Source organism: Fundulus heteroclitus, chromosome 2 (genome assembly GCF_011125445.2).
Source record: "Fundulus heteroclitus isolate FHET01 chromosome 2, MU-UCD_Fhet_4.1, whole genome shotgun sequence".
NCBI lineage: Eukaryota > Metazoa > Chordata > Actinopteri > Cyprinodontiformes > Fundulidae > Fundulus > Fundulus heteroclitus.
In genome coordinates this window covers 3556172-3579216 of record NC_046362.1, presented here as the reverse complement: position 1 = coordinate 3579216, position 23045 = coordinate 3556172, and the positions used below count along the sequence as shown (strand labels likewise).

The 23045-nt window shown below is 41.7% G+C and overlaps 1 protein-coding gene across 1 annotated transcript in view; it reads right to left on the bottom strand.

The window, feature by feature from the left end:
* The window catches only part of cttnbp2 (cortactin binding protein 2), a gene marked incomplete in the record, with an annotated part of 91223 nt that overhangs the window by 11860 nt on the left and 56318 nt on the right, over nt 1–23045 (bottom strand). Inside the window, 6 exon segments of the mRNA XM_036145938.1 lie at nt 1700–1795; nt 6739–7032; nt 9940–10057; nt 12311–12502; nt 15066–15216; nt 18952–19051. Of these exon segments, the coding sequence (XP_036001831.1) occupies nt 1700–1795; nt 6739–7032; nt 9940–10057; nt 12311–12502; nt 15066–15216; nt 18952–19051 (951 nt within the window).

The following is a 23045-nucleotide window of genomic DNA, read 5'->3' as shown; positions in this document are numbered from 1 at the left end:
AGATATTAACGGTCACGGTCACGGACATAACAATCAGAAAACTGTGTCTAAGCACCCCGCTTTAGATGAAAGAACATAAACCCGAGAACCACGAGGGATCTTTGCCAAAAAGAAGTGTTTTGGAGGGACCATGTGTGGCTGTCAAACCCAAAACACAGTAACTTTGTAAAATATAGTGGTTCTAGTATTGTGCTGTGAAACAGGGTCACTATAATTGGTCCTGGTGCATTGGGGAATTTGGATGGGATACTGAGTACTACCTCCAAATTCTTCACATTCACCTGAACACACCAGGTAGAAGGTCCAGATTTTCAGCAATAGACAAACTTCCGGAATAATCTCCCTAAACCCCCTTATCCCTATTGACAATTTGTTTCCCTCTACTTAGAAGCTGGCTCTGTAGCAGGAAACACACTGGTATACCAGTTCTATCAAGAAGAGCGGTCAGACATTCAGCAGAAAGTCTGCCAGAAATTCGTCAATAGAGATGCACCAATCCGATCATATTTACTAATTAGCTGGATTGGATGAATGACGGCGATCCAGCATTCAGACCCAGTAACTTGTTTTTTTCATTAATATCATACACAGCCCTACAGTTACAGGGATCCAGTCACTTCATTTCCATGTTTGCAAAGCGGTTAGGTCATCAGGCAGAGCAGCTAGTGAGAAGCAAACGCAGAGCAACATGGTATCAGATCGGTATCGCGGATCGGCCCGAAACGCTCAGCCCAGGTATCGGATTGGATCGGTGCATCTCTACTCGTTAATGGATCCAAAAAGCTTGTGGTCAATTTGCAACTCACTGCACAATTGGGGGAGTAGGGGGACAGGCACATACTGAAGCTTAAATAAACAAACCAAATATTCAAAATTGTGGACCTAGTTCTGTTTTTTTTAAATATAGTAGGATAAAGGCACCCTGAAAAAAAAAACAATCATCAAAACAGCCATTATGTAGATCCCTTAAATGAACATTTACACAACACAACTAAACCACAACACAGCCAGCCGTATCTATTAAAGGCCCAGGAGCCTTTCCACTCAGTATTGAGAATTCATTTTGATAACTGCAAGCAAAAGAACATGAGGGAAGGTTGCATATGTGTTTAATTTACTAGCTCTTAATAGCTGCAGTGAGTAGGACGGGTTAAAGATGAGAGGTTTCGATCGCGCCATGATTGGACACATTTATCCCACTCAGTCTACAGACGTCAGCATCTGTCTAAACCATCTGTCAGCCTTCATTGCCCTTGCGGATCGTTGCTAAACGGAAATCAGAGATACGATTTCGTTGACCTGTATAAATCTGAACATTTTGTAAGATAACCTGTGGATCTGGGGCAATCTGGGGCTCAACATCAACAAAAATCCTCCGTTTCTTAAAAAATAAAATAAAATCAGGCCAGTCCTGTGTGACGTGGCTAAATCGTTCATTTCATCTCGATTTAGCTTCAATTAAAACTTGGCATCGATCAATCAAAGCCCTTCTTCAGCAGACATGTCCCCAGCCGAGTTTTCTTTTATGTGCCTGTCGCTCAGCGAGAAGAGTCTGCTACATCAGTGCAAATGCATCCAAAAAAACCCAGAGCCTTTTATCCACCAAACGGTTTTAATAGCCAGTGATGGCAGCGCAGACACAGTTTTGTTCTTGGCTGAGTAACACTGGATGAGCAGATCGAGGCTGCCGGGTTTGTACCTTTGAGGCGGATGGTAATACACTGGCTGAGAGGCTTTCGGACCAGATCCCAGGGAGATAAAGGTAGCTCCTGACCGGGTAACCACTCAGTGTCTCCTGGAAGATATAAAGAGGACAGGGGCATGTAAGGACACATGATGACTTCAAAGAATACACACGATGCTATCACAGAAGAAGGCCAACGGCTAGAAGAGAACAACAAATGGTCACAAGAAACCTGGCAAACATGCAGCCAAACACACACGGTCATTTTCCATTAATTAGAGCGTGTGTTCCGATGAGGCCCGTCTGCCAGACTTAAAGTAGCGTTTGAAAATAACAAGCTTTAAGCTATTAAACACACTTTTCATTAAGCCCACATTACTGTGTTCCATTGTTTTATTGATCTGATGAAGTATTAAAATGTTAACGTCAGGTTTTCTTTGGCTCTAAGCGGAACATCATCAGAATGGACAATAATAAAGGCATGAAAACATCCGTCTGTGTGTAAATAACTGTTCCAGCGGGATATTTTCCAGACCAAACTGTCCCGCCGCTGTGCACACTTAGTTTTGTGTTCGCAGCGCACGCTGAGAGCGCTGAGAACAAAGTTAAAATCCTTGATTGTGCCAAAAAAAGATTACTCAGATTCTTGGACTGAAAAGGATTCTTCCTGGCATCCTTTCACTGTCGATGGCTGAAGTTTGCTTTTACGGACATGTTCCCACTCTCTGACGATCAATACATGAAGGACACGTTCCCCACCGTGTTTTCTTTATGGCTTCAGTCTTCAGTTCCACTCATTAACCAAGTGGAAAACACAATACATCAAATGTTTTTTTGTTCCATCTTTTAACCACTTTGTTTGACTTGGGAAATATCGTTTTAACCAGACATTAAAATGTTTGTCGTTCATTAACATTTCTGGGAGTTACTTGCAATCTAATTCTGTTTAGTTGAATTATGGAGCTCAACAGGCCGCAGTTATAAGAGGGACGTAAAAGACAACCCGTCAGCTGCTCTGCAAACCGAGAATAAAATAAATGCAGCTGCAGGGCTCAGATGTGATTGGCATTAGATATTTCAGAGAACATTTAACGAGAGGAGGGCAGTTAGCGCTGCACGGCATTAGAAAAACATGAAAATGCAACATTACTGCTTAGCGGTTGACACTGAAACTTGTTCTCACTGTTCTCTTTCTTTTCTACAGTGCTGTCTGTGCGCTTTAGCATCTGGGGCACTAAAATGAATGTCTGGTGCTGACATCAAAGGCAGTGGAAGTCCATCCAACGGGTCAAATATAATGACCGCAATATAAAACATGTTGCAGTGTAGCAAATCCGCCCAGAAACATGAACCCTTCTGTTCGTCTTTCCACATTTAGTTACTGACATTAAGACTTTGAATTGAGCTAAAACGGTTTTATTCTGTCAGTGATGTGCCCGAGATCATGCAAAGTTGATGAAATGTTCTGAAACCTTTTATTTAGATGCTTTTCAATCCATCAAAGGATTTCTTATAGCGAATGATTTTATCTGCTAGCTAAGAACTCTGAGCTCTGAAAATGATCAAGAAACCGTCACTGATAGGAGTCTATTTCTTACGGGTATGACTCTTTTTGCACTTCCCGATTTGATTAGAAGTCAGCCAAAATTGAAATTCTGGCACCGAATGGAGCTGTGTAATATGCTTTTGATGTTTCAAAAAGTTCCTTTGAGTTTGATGCACCCTGCATGTGAACTACCAACACGTTTCAGCTTCAACCATTTGTTAATAAAGTTGGTTCCTCAGTATTCCAAGTGTTGCTGCTGAATCAATGTGAAAAATTAATACCTACTGTTGGAGGCAGGTAACAGGAGGCAGCTGGAAGATACGAGGTGCTCATTGATGTTACCGGGCTCTAATACTGTGGAGGGTTTACCCATGAAGTTAACAATACATTTTAACAGAGTTATGAAAACAGCACCTAGGGGTTAAGCTGACGCCCATGATGTCCAACGTCAATGGGTCTATACATTTGAACTGAAACACGCTCAGTTTAAAAGCTGCTTAAAGGGAAGACAATGTCAGGTCAGTGGGCGGTGCTAAAGTAGTTCTCAGACAGGATTCTGTAGAGCGTGCCACTCTAATGTAGATTAAAAACATTCACTAAAGGTGTTCTGAGGGAAACCACCCTTAAAATGTATTGTGTGTTTGTGCTAGGTCAGGGAATATGACCTGAGGGTAATTTTTCTACATACTGCATTAGCTTCCTAACTACAGTATTAATGTTAAACTCTATAATGGAGTGGTGAACCAAGATTCAGACTCTTCCTCAAAACCTTCCAACTTTCCTCGCATAATCTAACAACTGAGCTGACTCTTCACCAGCCTAACTCCAAAACAAAGCGTATGCTGCAGTTTGGTGAAGGTACTTGTAAAAAAAACAACAACCCAGCATTATTTTGGGAAAAGTGAGTTGCGAGCGATGAGTTCAGCAGCCACTAAGCTTTCAGAAAAATCCAACATAGAAGGGTCCAGACTGCTATAGAATTTAGAATGGTGACTGACAATAAGAGGATTTTCTCTATGACGTTGCATAAATAACATTTTTTACAGTCAACACATTCCCCAGCCTTAGTTTACATCTGTATTTGGGAGTATGGACATCATTGGATGGATGTTAGTGCAAAGTGCAAATAGGATCTTAGTAGGGCTCGACACGTGGAGCAGTCGCACCTTTATTTACCCACCTTTATTTTACTGTCCTCACTAGATGCAAAACATTTTGTTATTCAATGACTTCATCAAGCATTGAGGCCCCAACTAATACATCTGCTCCAAGAAGAAGAAGTACATTTCTGTCCATCTGTCCCCAGCCTGGAAATGTTGAATGAAAGCCTTTCTCAGGTGTGTGAAGGATTTATTTACATTGGGGTGTAAAGGTTGCCCTGAGCTTTTAGGCTGGATGTGGAGAGGTTCTTTAACAGCACTTCTCTAAGGACACTGCCACGGGGAAATAAAAGGGCCGGTTATCTGCCGAGGTGTTTGCAGGTCAGCCAGAGACAAATTACTTTGACCACCACTTTATAGTGAGAGCTCCTCACTTTACAGTATCCTTAGGAAGGCTGGCATTCAGGCTCTGTAGTCTCATTGTCAGCTGAAGGCTTATTAAACTACCGCTGCACTTTTCCAACACTCTCAGCAGAAACAGCCAGGAATAGCTGAAACCGTTTTCCTAAAATGATTAGCTTCATGAAATACACTTTATTTCTTTTTTGGAAAGTGCTGTTTGAATGCGGTTAGGGGAATACTACAAATGGGCATCATCACCGTTATAAAGCCCCCAGAAAACAGGGCAGCAGAAAGTTAAACTCCTATTCTAGTGTTCAATGCAGAACTCCACTGTAACAAACGGGAAGAAATCCAGAAAAATCAAAGTTGCTTTCTGCAGTTTGTGATGATATGTTAACGATTCTGTTTTCCAAAAGCTGAAATGGTCCTCCGTACTAATGGTCGATGTGTATATAGTCCATGTGTATATAGAGTGATGTGCATCCATCACAGGGCAACATAGAGACACACGGGACAAGCAACCATTCACACACCCACTCCTACAGTAGTTTAGTGAGCCCAAATGACCTAATAGTGTGGAGTACCCAGAGAGAAGCCATGCATGCACAGGGAGAACATGCAGACTCAACACTGAAAGATCCCAGACTGGGAACTGAATGCAGGACCTTCTCACTACAAGGAAAAAGTTCTACCAATGGCACCGTATCGTGTATATGATCATTTCTGACATTTAGTCATGATCAAAAAGATATACTTGTGCTTCAGTAACTATTATTATTTTTGCTGCTTTATGTAATAAATGTAAAATAATTTTTGCTTTCCAGCACAGCGTGCTGGCTGTTTGCTCTTTGTCCCCAATATAAAGACTGTTCTTAACCTCAGACCTACTACTGAGCAGGACATAATGTAACCAGGACTGGCTTTAGTAAAAGAGACAGTTTATTTAAGTCCTGTTTATTATCCTCCACAAGCTACTATTGTTCTAAAGCCAGACATATTATGACTTAAACCACGCAGCAACAGAGTTATAAACATACAGATATTGCAGCAATTATCACGGGAAGAAAACTAAAGCTTTTTGTGGTTTAATCCACCCATCAAGCCATCTACCTCTCCCATCTGACTTTTCAATGTTGAGCTCTTACCACCACAAAAATTTAAAGGGGGCATATCATGCCTTGAACTTCTTCCTTTATACTTTGAAATAACTCAGTTGTGGTCCAGGTCGCACAGCGTTCTATTCCACCCCTTTTGGCCATTTTTGGATTACACTGGAGGACGGAGCAGTGAATTAAGTGGGTTAATACGCCTAACAACTGAACCTTTCCACTTATCTACTTCAGCATCCTTAAGCTTGGACCAAAACAAATTGCAGCAAAAAAATGACAGATTCACAAATTTGGTAAGCGAGAAATCCCTGACTTTGTCTAGCAGTCAAACACTGTGACGTAATTGCTCAAAACATGTAACAGAGAACAGAGAAAACTGGGCAGCTTGATAATTATGACCCAAACAGAATATAAAGGTGTCTACGCAGCACCTGGACAGACTGGGTTAATATTTCCTGCACTCCTAGAGACTGTATGAATACAGTAGATGGATAGCTGTTCAGTGATTGTAAGACATGTCTAGATCCCTTTTCTAAACCCTAATTCCGTGGCACTGTCAGGAATGAGTAATATTTTATTTAACGTTGATGTTTTTGTTGTTCAGGTAGAGCTTAAACCTGATCAGGTTCTACTTTCAAACAAATACAGATGCATTACTATTCAGGGCTGCCTATGAAAAAACACAATGTTTCTACTGTATTTATGTGTGGATATGATACAGTCTGGTTATTAACTATTTCCATATCATTTTATGGAATAAATTGCTTATACAAAATATTAGTCAGTCAGCTTATTATAGCCACAGATATTTAAAAAAAAATCGCTTATATGAAGTAAACAGAACACCTAAGGATGAAGCAGAGAGTTAAATGTTGACGGAGCAGTGGCTTTCCTCACCGATGAGGGTGGAGGAGATACTGGCAGGAGTAAGGCCTAGCAGGGAGCGCTGCGCCTCCTCTCTGCCTGTTTGACAGTCTCCACACAGGATCTGGAGGTGGGAGACGAACATGTGGCTGAGGGCATCCCTCAGCTGGGCCCAGCGCGTTGACCGGTCCACCGTCACTCTGCCCAGCACCATCTGACTGGAGGAAGGCCCCTTCGCCTCCTCTTCCTCCTCCAGGGCTTCCATAGGACACATGGACCCGGTTCCTCCACCTGAACACTGCAGAAGCACCAGGACCCGGTAGGAATCTTTGGAGAGGTGGAAAACAAGGGAGTGAGCTATACCACCACACATTTATCAGCTCAGTTCTCCTGGAACCTTTTCACATTTTGTCATATTAGAGCGGTTCAATGATTTCTATTGATTTGTTTTTTGATAAATAATTAAAGTAACACATATATTTTTTTAGTTCTGACGTGGTTAAAAATTGAGTTCTGACGTATCTGTATGCGTGGAGTCCGCACAGAGTCCGCCTTGAATATGCGCGGAGTGAACTATGCCCGAGTATGTGGGGGCCTTTACATGAATGCATTTCTAGTTTGGACATTACAGTCAGGCAGTCTTACACATTTTACACATTTGAACAGATTTCTGAGCTACTTTTACCACACAAAACCGGTCAGTAAGCACAACAGTAATCATATATAAGGCGCGCCATCAATGTTTGATAAGTATCAGGGTTTTAAGTGCGCCTTATAGTCCAAAAAATATGGTAATTGTGTAGTAGAAAGAAAATCATACATAGTTCAAAATTCATCAAAATTCTTTTCATCCATCCACCCATCCAGCTGATACCTCAAACTAAAGTCCTAAAATAAATCCCTGGAGTAGACATCTAATTAGTAAATCAAATCTATTCGTGTTTAACTGTATCTTAGGATAATACAGGTGTTCTTTGATGTTTAAAACTGAAGCGTTTTCAGCAAGAGCCCCCCTGTATGCTGATTGGTCAGTTTATGTATGTGTGAACAAGGGATTGGTTTAGCTGAATTTTTCCGGAATTGCACTTTTTATTTAAGGATAACTGATGTGGTGATTTGTAATGACCCTGAAGAAGGCCACAAGCCGAAACGGGTTGCTGTTAATAAAGTCTGCTCCTGAACCTTCAAGTGGTGTTGAAGTTTTCATCTACCAGTTCGTTGATCCCCCTCATGCACCTTGGAGAAGTTGTGCCAGAAACGTTTGGATCTCACTGTTCAGACCACCCATCTATATACACTCACCGGCCACTTTATTAGGTACCCCATGCTAGTAACGGGTTGGACTCCCTTTTGCCTTCAGAACTGCCTCAATTCTTCGTGGCATAGATTCAACAAGGTGCTGGAAGCATTCCTCAGGGAGTTTGGTCCATATTGACATAATGGCATCACACAGTTGCCGCAGATTTGTCGGCTGCACATCCATGATGCGAATCTCCCGTTCCACCACATCCCAAAGATGCTCTATTGGATTGAGATCTGGTGACTGTGGAGGCCATTTGAGTACAGCGAACTCATTGTCATGTTCAAGAAACCAGTCTGAGATGATTCCAGCTTTATGACATGGCGCATTATCCTGCTGAAAGTAGCCATCAGAAGTTGGGTACATTGTGGTCATAAAGGGATGGACATGGTCAGCAACAATACTCAGGGAGGCTGTGGCATTGCAACAATGCTCAATTGGTACCAAGGGGCCCAAAGAGTGCCAAGAAAATATTCCCCACACCATGACACCACCACCACCAGCCTGAACCGTTGATACAAGGCAGGATGGATCCATGCTTTCATGTTGTAGACGCCAAATTCTGACCCTACCATCCGACTGTCGCAGCAGAAATCGAGACTCAACAGACCAGGCACCGTTTTTCCAATCTTCTATTGTCCAATTTCGATGAGCTTGTGCAAATTGTAGCCTCAGTTTCCTGTTCTTAGCTGAAAGGAGTGGCACCCGATGTGGTCTTCTGCTGCTGTAGCCCATCTGCCTCAAAGTTCGACGTACTGTGCGTTCAGAGATGCTCTTCTGCCCACCTTGGTAGTAACGGGTGGTTATTTGAGTCACTGTTGCCCTTCTATCAGCTCAAACCAGTCTGGCCATTCTCCTCTGACCTCTGGCATCAACAAGGCATTTCCGTCCACAGAACTGCTGCTCACTGGATGTTTTTTCTTTTTCGGACCATTCTCTGTAAACCCTAGAGATGGTTGTGCGTGAAAATCCCAGTAGATTAGCAGTTTCTGAAATACTCAGACCAGCCCTTCTGGCACCAACAATCATGCCACGTTCAAAGTCACTCAAATCACCTTTCTTCCCCATACTGATGCTCGGTTTGAACTGCAGGAGATTCTCTTGACCATGTCTACATGCCTAAATGCACTGAGTTGCCGCCATGTGATTGGCTGCTTAGAAATTAAGTGTTAACGAGCAGTTGGACAGGTGTACCTAATAAAGTGGCCGGTGAGTGTATGTGTGTGTGTGTGTGTGGGGGGGGGGGGGGGGGGTTGTATAAAGTTAGCTGTCATTCAAGTATGATTTCTCGCCTGATAAGGAGTTTTGTTTCTAAGAATGTCACTCAATGTGTTGTATTCATATTTCATGTTTGATTTATCATTAAAGCCCCATACAGGACCTAAGTCGGCATTTTAAAATAAACCTTTTGAAAACAAAGCTGACTTTTATTCCAGAATGAATTTTTTCCAAATTAAAAATTCACTTAAGAGACTAAAACTTATCATTGATATCTGGGTCAGAATCTAAAAAGGAAAGCCCCATATGAGGAGATTAACTCTGAGTCACGGTATTACTAATTTTCTTCCTTTAGTCCCCATAGTTACAGCTGTAAATACCTGATAAAGCTTTATACAATGCCTCCTTTACAAACCCCGTAAAAAAAATACTATACAATGGGTCTGCTTTCAGAGTCACAGAGAAAATTGTGCTCCGTAAATGTTCCCAGCGTTCATTTAGGTTTGACTATGGATGCGACAACATACAGTTGTTTATTTATCAAACATATTTTTAAAAGCTTCCTAGATGCAATCCTTCATTTTTACACTATCATCGTCTGGTTTCTGCCACTCAGTGCAGTACACATACAGGAAAATGATCAAAATGATCCCAAATCCAATGGGTCTATTAAACTATCTGGAGGTATCAGCGCTGACATGAAGACAGACACTCACCGAGGTTCTCCAACAGATCTTTGCAGTCGTCCGTTGCCACATCATGAATAGTGCGATTACACTTATCCCTCCGCTCGACGTCCTGCTCACTGTGGCTGCACAACACCTCCAGACACTCCTGCACGGATCAACACACGCCACAAAGCAAGATGAGAGCGGGACAGAAGCTGTCTTTCTTCAAAGTGAGGTTAAGTGTGCAGACAGATCCACATGGTGGGTAAGGACAAACGGAAAACCTCTTCATTTGTGCTCCATGCAATGTCTACTTCAGACGGGCTTCTCTTGCATCCACTTAGGCTGAATGAGGCCAGCCTCTGAGGACAGTAATTCCATTAGCCGCCGGTGTGGAGATGGAAAAGGTGGGACATTACTCAATGATACACGCGGGATTTATTGAAGGGGAGAAGAAAAGGTTTTGGATCAGAGAACCAAGGAAGACAGCTTTTAATAAGCAAGTATGGGTTGAGCACACTAAGAGCACAGCAGCTGTGTTAAACATGGCAGCTGTAGATCAACATTTATCACCACCCTAAAGCTGCTCCTGATCCTTCCACGTACTTCAGCATATCTAACAACCTGTTTCTAAGGCTACCTTCACACTGCTGGGCTTGATGCTCAGTTCTGATTTTTTGCTGAAATCGGATTTTTTTTTTATTTTTTGCGTGGTCCTTCATACTAATTAAAGGTGACCGTCAGGAGACTTCTGTCTGAAAGGCCTAAAAGTGAGCCGCACGCGCAGGTGACAGGAGAAGACGTCACGTAGCTGTGCTGTTTACGGAAGTAACGGCGGATGTGTTACTAGAAGTGTTCAAAAGCTTTTGTTTAAAAAAAGGAATCTCATAACGGATACCGGTGTTTCTGTGTTAGCATGACGGTGTTGAGCAATGGAAGATCAAGACCGCATCAGGAGAAGATGAAGAAACATTAGAGGGAAACAGCACAACAGAGGTCCTCTTGGGGAGGAGTGACAGCTACTGCTGTGGAGACGTCTGTGTGGCTGTGCACTGGGAGCCAGGACAGTGACGTAAAAGACGAATGACATGCGACATGACTGTTCAGACTGCAGACGCTTTGACTAATATCCAATATGTATCCATTTTAGTACAAAATCGGATTTTCCTTCGGGTGAAAGGATCAGAATCCAAGCAAAGTTACCGTACATTTGTTGGGACGTCAAGGTGTAATTTAATCTTTATTTTGTCATACTTCCCGATCCCCTGGCATGATGACGACCAACGTTCAAAGCTCTGTGCACAGTCAATGAGGGCACCCAAGAAGGAAAACATTTACCATGCTGGATTATTTTTATTGTTTGTTTTTTTTAAATTGTGACAAGAACTGTGATTTGTCTGGAAAACAACCAAACTAATTGATTATGTTTGCTAACCAAAAAGCCAGTGGAATTGAAGATTCCGTTAGAGCTAATGCAACCGGAAAACCTTTTCAATAGTCTAGGTCAGAATATTTAAGTGTTTATGCACAAGTGTGTTTAAGCTCAGTGTTTGTGCGTTTTCACGCTACACACCATGTACATCAACAAGCAGGGGCTTTTATAGTAGTTATATTCAGTACTGGGTGTGTTTTCTCAAATTAGGGCTGTAAAACACTTTTCCTGCTTTTAATTATTCTAATTAACAACTGAATGAACTCCTGTCATGCCTGAGCTACAACTCTGGGGATTTCTTTTAAATAAATTGTGTAAAATTTGAGCCTAACTACTACATGCACATAAACCATGGCACAACTCTAAGTCGCTGCTGTAACATCAATGAACTGACACATAACGGGAAATTTGCTTCCTTCAGACGAATCTAACTGCATTAGAACACAAAGTAACGACAGAGCTGCCCGATCTGCTCTTCTCTGAGCTTTTACCCACACTTCTTAACTGTGCCTCCAGTCACATTAGATGTTTAGGCTCACACTAGTCATTTGCTCTCTTTGTGAACTGAGCTGCTCTTAACCACAGACTGAACGGAAACCCGACTTGTTGTGAGGGAAAACGCTGAGAAACACAGAGAAAAAGTGTCAAATTGAGTTAAAAGATAAAAGGCTGTCCCTTTCTATTGACCCTCCTTTTCTGATGCTCTCAGTCACAGCAGGTTCTCTTGGTAGTGAACACAAGCCAGAATGGAGCAGCCCCACACAACTAACCACAATGCACGGTGTTCTGTGAACACTTTCTGTCAAAGCGGATAAAAACACAAAGTCCTCCACAAGATAAGACATCGCTGTAGAGTCTATACCGGCTAACCTTGGCTGACCTTTGTCATCTGTCTGTGCTCAGACTCTTCTGGCTGCTGAGTGTGTGGGTCCTATCGCTGCGCTGATAAGAGCACTGTGAGCAAATCCCGTTTCCTGTAGAATATACCTTGATGCCCAGGGCGGCAGCCATGTGTGCAGGGGTCCAGCCGTCGCTATTGGCCTGGTTCAGGAGCGCAGCGGGCAGCGTCAGTCTACTTGGCGGGTCGGGGGGATCGCCGTCTGCTGGGTGGTGGAGGAGGAGACGGAGCGTGTCCACGTGTCCAGAACGGACCGCAGCATGCAGCGTTGTGCAGCCATCCTGTGCAGAGGTACGGGAGGTCTCTGACTCAGACTCAGGTCATGTGACAGTTTACCTTGGCGCTACAATGACCATACCCCTGTCTATATATGTAAACTAGTCTCTTATATTCTCACCATTAGTCAAACTATCTGCCTAAGCATTTATCTGTTGTCAGTTATTTTCCTTCAGTCAAAAAGTCTTGATGTTTTTTTCAGCGCTGCAACTTATTTTCAACCACAGATAAGAACACATCAATAAATTCAGAGGAAAAAAATCACAACAAACTACCAATTGTATAGCATCCTAAAGTATTCTTGATCAAAATAATGCATCTGTTTACAAATGATAACCAACTAGTTCTACTGATGGGAATGAGAGGCTCTGGGAACTAATGAACTGATTAAGGTCAGATAATCAAAACAAAGGGGGGAAAACAAGCTAAAATTTATGAGATTCTTCAGAATTTTCACAAAATAATCGTTTCTTGTAAAACCATGTCCTCTTTTGTCTGGTTGCTCTGTTATCTTGGCTAATCTGAGGTAAAGGAAAGATGGGGCTTAATGTTCCACCTACTCCACAGAATATCCCCACCCCACGTTGATGGAAACGTTATAGATGTCCGGCTCTAAGGCAGCAGGCAGGATAGCAATCCAATGTTTCACCTCTCACTCTTGTTTGAGACACCCAGGCCTCTCTCAGGAGAAAAACCCTCATCTAACTTTATCAAGGACGGTGGTATTTCCACACAAAACCCAAGGTTGTTATACTCATAACCTTATATAACAACTCAAAACCACAGAAAATAAAATACCTTACACTCATACCTTTGAGATGGAAATGATCTTTGTGACCATGATATTCAAAATCGTTCTAAAACATCAATCTATAATCATTCAGTGACAGCGTATTTATTTAAATGTGTAATGTAATTGCTGCTGTTTATCAGCTGAAGGGCTGAGCTACTGTATGTGTGCTATCAGAAACTAAAGTCTGGACTGACTTTGGGAGAAAATAGGCAAGCTAAGAGGGCCACAGCTGACAGTAGCCTAATGATGCAGATAAAAGCTGTCTATAATGAAATATGTACTAAGTGCAGTACTAAGGTAGAATTTGTCTTGTTTTCAGCTGTCACTTCTCAGATAATTTTCAAAGCTATATCCAGGCAGAAGGAAATGTCGTGTTTTCACCAACCTTTTGCTTGTAGGGACCTGTTCTCCCTAGAGGGAGGTTTTGTCCAGAGTAAGACAGATAGATGGAAGAGCTCACATTTGTTTTGCTCTCTATTCACCTCCATAAGCAGACTGAGAAAAACTAAGTGTCTTGAAACTCACTAGAAATAAGTGTATTTTCTAAACTTCATTTATAGTTTAACTACGTGGAGAGGCGACCTGGAGAAGAGTTTTTGTCCGTTTTGTCCTGACTTTGCTTCAATTGAACCTCCAGCCTATGTTTTTTTTTTAGCATTGAATAACCATTGACCAGTTATCGGCTCCTTGCTTATAGCGCCCCCTACTATTTGACTGGGACTGATCGTATTGCTACCTAGCCTGATAGCTCTCTGTTTATTTCCCTGAAACACATTTATGTCAATATACACCAAGAACACTTTCACATTATCCAGTTAATGCGATCAAATTAATTATTATGCACGTTTGTGCATAGATATGAAGTCTTAGAAGGTCACATAAAAAAAAACAATAAAATACAATGGGAGTCTGTTGTTAAACAGCCTGACAATGCATTTTAAAGGATGATGTGTTGACTAAAATGGTCAGGTAGTTTCCTGAGGCACGGTTTCCATTTGATGCTTGGTTTGAGACACAGAAGTCGGATGGGGCAGGAAAAAGCATGGGGATCAATATCCACAATGTCTTTCCACACCCAAGCCCTCGTCTCAGCATCGGCGGCAGCCTCTCAGAGCCGCTGCCTTGAAATTATACTTATCACTGCGATTCTCAATTTAGAAACACCAAAGATAACGCAGTTCCCAACATTTAAAAAGATAAACCACACAGTAGAAAATTGGCCCTTTAGCCCTTCTGATTACCTTGTGGATGTTAAATTACTGCGTTCGACCCCAGAACTGGCCGAGGTATCGGTTTTGGCTCAAAATATCTTTGTGCTCAGGAGGTCGGATATGTTACAGAGCAGAGCAGGAACAGCAGGCTAAATATAGAACAAAGAAAGTAACTAAATATAGGGGCTCATCACATGCTGCCACAGCAACCCATGGAGATCTTTATGGTTACCATAGCGACACAGAAAGCCTGTACATCAACGGGCTCACACTACTCAGACGACCAAACCCCTGAGACAGCTTTCTTCCTTTGTGTGGAGCGGCGCGAGTGTGAAACACAGAGTGTTACTACGTAGTAACAAAAAGTGGCAAACGACAGGGAGGAGAGCGGAGGGACTCGGTGAGCATTTAGAATATCCAGTTCTCTCAAAACAAAAAGCATCACTTTTCACTGAGAATGCAAACACATCCCTTTTATTATCCAGAGGAAGTTACAGGTTTTTCAGTTGTACCAAAACAACAGAATGAACCACATGAACCACAGAGAGCGCCAAAGAGACTTACTTTAGTGGTGAGAGAGCGATTGGCTCCTGCGTCCAGCAGAGCCAGAGCGCAGTCCAGCCTCCCTGCCTCGCAGGCCAGGAAGAGGGAAGTCTGCCCTTCAGCCGCCACGGAGTCCACAGCAGCTCCGGACGCCAGCAGCGCCTCCACGCAGCTGCCGGGACAAGGACCACGTTAGGAACTTTCCCTTCTGTCACATTTCAACAACAGGCATCTGATGATACTAAAGTGAATCCTTCTGAATATGATTAAGCTATATTTGCCCCATTATTATATGCATATAATGTTAAAAGAAACACATGAGAGGTTTTTGTGGTGATTCACTCTGCCTTTAACCCGTACAATTTAATAAAAGAGAAATCAGAAATATTTAAAAAAAAAGAATTTCCTAAATATTCCGTCATGGGACACAACAAAGAACATTTTCCTCAAGAGGGGATAAAATGGCACAAAAGTGAAATAAGTAAGAAGTGGATGCCTCTTTAAAACTGAGAAAAAGATAAGAAGAAAGCAGTAGAGGGAGGCTGCCAAGAGAACAACGGCAACATAAGGAGAAAGTACTGGTGCAAAAAAAACATCCATGCATTTACTAGATGAGTTACGGGGTTAGGTGGCAACATGGAAGCCTTTTCTTCCAAAGCTCCACCAAATTTCACATGAACACACCTGAAGTCAAACGCATGTGAGCAAGTGTGTGTGGCCTGATGGAGCCAACATTACTCCAAAATGGTGGTAGCAGCAAAAAAGAACACTAAAACAACACCCTGACCACAATGAAGCACGGCAGCAGAAACATTGTGCTTTAAGGGTGGGAGAGGGAACTATGAACACTACCAGCAGTCACGTAAATGACCCAAAGTCATTTAATCCTAAATTCTGTTTTACAGACATCCTGCTCATTATAATGCTACAACACGAAGAGGTTGCTATCAATCATTAATAGTGCACAGTCTGCAAATGTCCCTGGTTAATACATCAAAACCACTCGTTCACAGCAGAATACCTACATCTCAGACATGTGGTCTACGGCTTGGTTCCTGTAGACGGACCAGGACTTGAAACTATTACAGGTAACAAACTCTGTTACCAAGAAGCCCCGTCATTTCTACACACACTCAGAGGGGACATCTACTCATTCACTTTAATGATCTGCCCCTGCAAGTGTACTTCAATCACTAATTAAATCAAATCAAAAGATTGTTAACGAGACGTCGGCCTTGTCCACACGTAGCAGGATATGAGGGAAAACAAATACATTTTTAGGCCTTTCATCCACACAAAAAACTCAAGTTTCACACCACTAAAAACGATTATTTCTCAATACTGAGAAAACTCAGGTTTCGAAGCCTCCGTGCGTACGTGACAAAACAGTCTTAGGGTAAGTATTTATCTTCCATAGTCAAACAAATACAGAAGAATATCCAGTTGGACCTTTGAGTGGTCAAGAGAAAAATGACTGCTCTCCAGATGATCAGGAATAATGAGCCAGTCTGTTCACAGCAGCACTGAGTCACGACTACAGAGTTACCAGACAGCATTATTGAGTAAGCTGTGTGTGTGTGTGTGTGTGTGTGTGTGTGTGTGTGTGTGTGTGTGTGTGTGTGTGTGTGTGTGTGACTAGGGCCAGAGAAGGGTAGGTGGGGCTGAACATCCCTCTCCTATAAATACCACAGTGATCGGGCATTACAGCACGGCACATACCCGAGCCCAGTCGGCATTGTGTCTATCGGCGAGCGCCCCTGCTGCACTTAGGGCTGACCCAGCTCGGCTGAGGCTGTGAACGCGTTTAAGCAAAGTTTGAGCGTCAACTCATCAGTCACACAACGTATGTGTTTATGCACCCAATCAGGTAGAACAACCTTTGCACTGCAATGACATATATTTTACATGTCCTTCAATTTTAATAACGAGCTGGGGTTGTTTCTAAGCAGAAATAACAACAACTAGTGTTGCACCGATACCGATACCAGTATCGGCCAGGGCCCCAATCTAGCACTAAAATGGTGGTATCGGTATCGGCGAGTACCAACAAATAGGTCACAGATACCATTTTGATGTTTGTATGTCACTTCAACACAGCCTTCTCTCTCCCGACACTCACTATTTCTACTGGATTCACTTTGTATTAGTCTTTTTCCTGCTTTAATAAGGTAGCAGCTTGACAATGCCATGATGGCAATTATTTTACATCCAAGTAGTATGCAGTTCTTTATATATACACACACATCAATTTCAAACAGATGGTATCGGTATGGAATCGGTATCGGCCGATACTGCACAGCCAGGTATCGGGTATCGGTATCAGGGCCTAAAAAATGGCATCGGCGCAACACTAACCACAACACACAAACTTTTTGGTTCACTTCAAGCGACAGAGAAACCTTCTGCATTAGACATCCATGTCTAATAACGGATGATGACAACAGCTCTTAGTACACACACACATAAATGACAACATCCTTAATATGAGTCAATCTAGAAATGGAAAACCAGCTCTTGCGTGCAGTCTTTCGGTTCATTGGTTGACTTCTATAAACAGGGTTTCAACACATTTCATGTCAAACTTTCCCACGTTTCCAGTCTATGTATGAGACCTCTGTGAAAGAGGTCCATGTTCCAGGAGCAAGGCTTTCTGGGCACATTTAAAAGGGGAGTTAGTCATAATTCAGAAGGTGGAACAGAGCAGAACAAGAGCCGATGAAGACGGACACAGGGAGAAACAGACGACAAACATTTGACAGCAAGATGGAGATAACGTGTTGGAAGAGTTTTAAGAAGGCCAGAACAATTCTTACCAGATAACAAGACATTAGAACAAAAAGAAGAAACCTTTCCAGCCTTAGATTTGATTAATATTATTTTGTCCACTTTTGTTACCGTTACCAGCAACCTTATTTTTCCATGAGCCACATCTAGCGACCAACAAGGGTTAGATGGTCCTGAACTGTTTGAAACCATTTTTATCTTTTTATATTATGGACTAATTGGCTCTGACCTTTATGAGAAATGCAAAATTCACATCCACTTTGTGAGTATCCATGTGGCAGGTGTGTCTCGGGTTAGCTGGTGGCAGTAGCTGTGTCGATCTCTTGTTATATTAAGAATTTTATTCATTCTATCTCTTTAACCTACTTCTCAATCAGGTTTAGGACATTTTAGAGGATTAAATAGGCTTTAATCAATTAGAAACTTAATTTTACATGAATTCCCTGATGTTATGTCTATTGTTACTGCATTATTTTATCCCAATTTACGCTTTTAATCAACTGTGAACTTCCATTTTTAAGTGAATTCAGTTATATTCAGTTTATTTATATAGCGTAATTACACAACAAATGTCGTGTTAAGACACTTAAACACTTACGGAAAAACAAAAGTCCCTCCATCCAATTATAAAAACAGTCAATTAATTATAAATTTTATGTTTATAATTTGGCCATAAACCTGGGGAAATTATTTTCATGACACATTCAAGAACAGTTGGTTTTCTAAATATCTGCATGCAAACCCCCTTAGGATGTTGTGTCTTTGTACATTGTGCTTAGGCCCGTCCTATGCACAATGTACCTATTAATGAGATACATATTAATTCCCCCAATAGAATAAGTATTTTCCCCCCAGATGTCCTCTTATGCCCCGGTAATGAATCCATAGATGGTCAAACCATAATTTATCCTTGATGCTACAGATTGTACACAAGGCCTTATGAATCCCTACCTTAATGGAGCCGGTCTTCCACATCATAGATAACTATTTTAAAGAAATCAGTCAGGAATTCAAAACAAACATTTTGATGTCGATAAATGAACATGTTTCAGATGATTCATGATGTGTACAAAGAATGTCAGAATTTTCCTGTCCTTTGCAAACGTGTTTCTCTGAGTCCCACCTGGTGTGGCCGTGGGCGGCAGCAAAGTGTAAGGGTGTGAATCCATTTTCATCCAAAATGTCAGCAGGCAAACCTGCAGACAGCAGCAGCTTCACACAATCTGAAGGGGGGAATAACAGAGAGGGGGGAAAGGTGATGTAGCAACCTGCTCAAAATGACTCTCTGTACCCACGCGTGCAAAAAAATAAAATAAATAAATAAAACAAAGCAAGCCAGGAGGCAAAGAGTACAGTCATTAAATGCATAATATACCGTATGCAATGCATAACGCACATAAAATCTAAAACACCAAACAAACAGCGACCCTCTGCATGGTAAATAGGCTTAAACACAGCAGTCACATAATGTTTACACCACGTCAGCCCTGGTGGAAGTTCTGAGGGTTGTTCGACATTTTATCCCCAAACAATTAAATAGGAAATACTAAAGATGCACGAGTAAATTGGCCAGTGACCAGACTCGCTTCATTTTCTGTTGAATTGGGTCCGAGCTGGGATCAGTGAGCACGCCATACCTAACCAATAACAGGTTGTGGTGATAACAATACTCTTCTGCGTGAAAAATTTTTCTTGGGCAAGAAGAACAGTTTTAGGATCACTGAGGTGTTTAAAAATGAAGTCAGAGGGAGCACTAAATAAATGTAAAATGAAATATTATGTCCAGAATTGCATTTGCATTATTACATTCAAAAGAACCTTTAATGTTTCAGCATCCTACAGTACCACTTTTGTGGGTATTAGGAACAATGAAACATGTGAAAATGTTTATAAATGTGGCAAAAAACAATATGACTTACAAAAATGTTAAATACAGCTATTCACTATTGCTACCTCTCTTTCTTCTTTGGGTTCATAGCACAGAGTCCAGATGTGAAATCCAGACAGTTACTAAAAAAAAAAAAAAAACTATGGTTGCTTTCATTTAATGAACCCATAAACAAGGTTTCAAATAAACAGCTGACCGTGGCTAATGTCAGCTGTTTTCACTATGAAATATCATAGATGTAGTTTCTTAAAGGAGCATAGCCCATAGAGGCAACTGTGGTAAATAGAAGATAACTCAGTTTACACTTTGTGCAATTGTAAGGGCATGTATGGGGAGAGAAAATAAATAAAACTTAACTACAAAACTTGCAGTATGCACCTTTAATGACTCCACCACCTTTCCAGCTCTCTACTACATGCAGCAATTTCAATGCTGTAAAAAACAAGTGTCACCAAATATACTTCAGGACTTTAAATGCATGAATGAATGGTTCCTAAATAACTAGCGAACATTTATTGCAGTCCAAGCAGTTCTGGCCATATATACAGTGTGTACAGGGGTTTGTACACATTGTTCACATTTGTTTTTTACTGTTTTTGGAATATATTGTGCAGCTGCCGCCTCTTTCTGTTTCAACATGACTGCAGGCCAGTGCATAAAGCAAGGTTCATAAAGACAGGGGGGGTGAGATAGTTTGGTGTGGCCTGAAAAGCTTATATAGACCGTCTTTGGCCTGTTCCACAAATTGCTGAACACCAGCGGAATCAAGCAAATCAACATCCCGTTTTTTACTCCGTGTTAGCGGAAGTGTAAGGAAATCCATCTGTAGCACGCATGCACTAGCGGAAAAGGGCTGGTTTAGAACCATAACCTATGAGTAAAAACCTTAAAGGAAGGCACTAGATGGTGACATTCTTATTAAAGAGGAGAATTATTAAAGGAACTTCTTTCAGGGATCCTTTTTTTTCTAACAGCTATCAAAGTAGATATGAAAAAAAGCCTTCTCCAACCTCTGTGTGCTCTTAGTGCTGAGTCAGGGCAAAAAGATCAAGAAAAAAGCCAGACAGGGTGATACAATGAAAGGCTGACTAAACTACACACAGCAGCAAGAAGCTGTGCCCAACTGAGTTGACAAGCATGCTTGATCCACTTGTGTAAAATGCCACGGTGTTGTTTTATTCACTGTAATAGTCTTCAAGCTTTCAACAAGGTCAGATCTCAAGTTCCTAAAATTAGCTTCTGAATTCCAGAGTCATGAAGGTCCAAACAGCTTTTGAGCGTCAGAGTAACCTCCCCAGATATACAACACTCTGGAACCAAGGCTGCTGGTCTTTCCAGCCAAGACAGAGCAGGAATGAGAGTTGCTGGGATGTGGCGTAAAAGCCCAGCTGGTTCTGAGACAGTAAACAGGTTCTGACCCTCCTGGAGGTACTCCTCTTCCTGTCCCAGACTCAGGTCGTTTTCTGGCATCAGAACATGCTTGACCCCAGAAGGACTGCTTCTGTTTGAGTTCCTCCTCCTGAATTCTTCCTTAGACTTAAGACATGTTTTTAGACATCTAAATGAAGCATGAAAATAACGAGTTTACTTTTCAGAGAAAGAATATTTGATCAAGTTAAATCTTTAATCCATTAAAGATAGTCTGAAGATTTACTCTTAATTCCCCCAAGAATGTCACCTTCTAAGTTTTGTGTGAGTATGATATGTTCTTGTTTGTCATCTGACAATATGATTACTACAAGGGTCATTAAGAGTTATTTTAGTTGCATTCATGGATCGATGTGCAGCAACGACCAAACATGTCTATGTATAAATCTGCAGCAGAGAGGCCCCCAGCAGACCGGAGTTCATCTGTGCTGCACAGTTCTGCAACCTTTAATCCCAGTCAGCGGAATGAGCAACTAACATTTGCTGACGTTACTTCCCATATGACACACTCGCAATCTCGTCTACAATCTAACAGTAGCCGACATAATGGGATCAACTATGGCTCACGCCATCACCAGTCTTTGTCCTCTCTGCATCTTGACTTATCGTCAGTATAAACTGGGCTGTGTCGATGTCATTTCACTTCTACTGGTTAGTTGTACAATATAAATTAAATATTATACAGTTATACAATGTTTTTTACAGCTTTTTCTTGGTATAGAGCAAGAACTCAGAATGTTCTTGTTTTGTTTTCCAAGCTACCTGAAGGCGTTTATGGAGTTATCATCTGCTTGTATTATTTTGCTATCTTCTTTTGGTTCGTTCCACATTAGCTCCTAGCTGGGCCTTCTTTTGGATGTTCTTTTTCCAGACATCATCCCCTTCTTGAAGGAGGCCCCTGCTCCTTCCATCACAGGGCAAAAGAGATCCAGACAGAACAAACAACCATGCGCGCATACACTCACACCTAAGGGCGATTTGAAAAGACCAATTAACCTAAGAGTCACGTTTGTAGACTGTGGGAGGAAGACAAAGTTCCCGGAGAGAAGCCACGCATTCACATGGAGAAAATACAGAAAGACCCCAGGATCTGAACCCAGGACCTTTTCACTGCAAGGCAACAGCGCTACCAACTGTGCAAATGATTTATCTGGCCTTTTGGCTGATACTATCTCTTCACACTACAATGACAGTACCATAACAATCAGATGTTTTTTTTTTTCTATGTAACTGTGCTTGTAGTTTCTTCTGCCCTAAAATCCTGTCTTTGGATGGGTCTTAATGTGAAGACAACAAATAAATGATGTCAAACATGCAAGTCATATCCATGAGAAAAGCACATTATTTATGATGCATCGCAATGTTGTATAAGTGAGCAAACTGACAAAATCATCAGATTTAGACAACCGATGAACTGAATTCTACTATTATTAGTATTATTAGTAATATGTATTTTAGAGCTAAATGTATTCTCGGCAAAAGAACGAAGATAGCGAACAAGCTTTTTAGTTTAATAGGCCGGAAATTATTGCAAGATGAACAAAATGGCGTAGAACGTCTGACCTGCTTTCAGACCATTTTTTAAAACACAAATAAAGCTGTAAGTTGTAAAACACAACACGCTTCTAACCTAACCTGCAAGCTGAATTCTCGCGCTATTTGTGAGTTCACAAACACACGAGAATCCATCCTGTACCGCTCCAGCTTTAACCTTTTGTGACAAAACCATAAACGGCTGTGGCCAATCACGTGGCAGAATTGCAGTGCCGCAGCAACATAAACATGGCAGCGCAGGAGGACGCACACGTAGCTGCTGCTATCAGGTCTGTTTAGTCACAATCCACCATTTCTTCTTTGAAAAAAAGAACAGCAAGAAGCGCCTTGACCACTTCTTCTAGTTT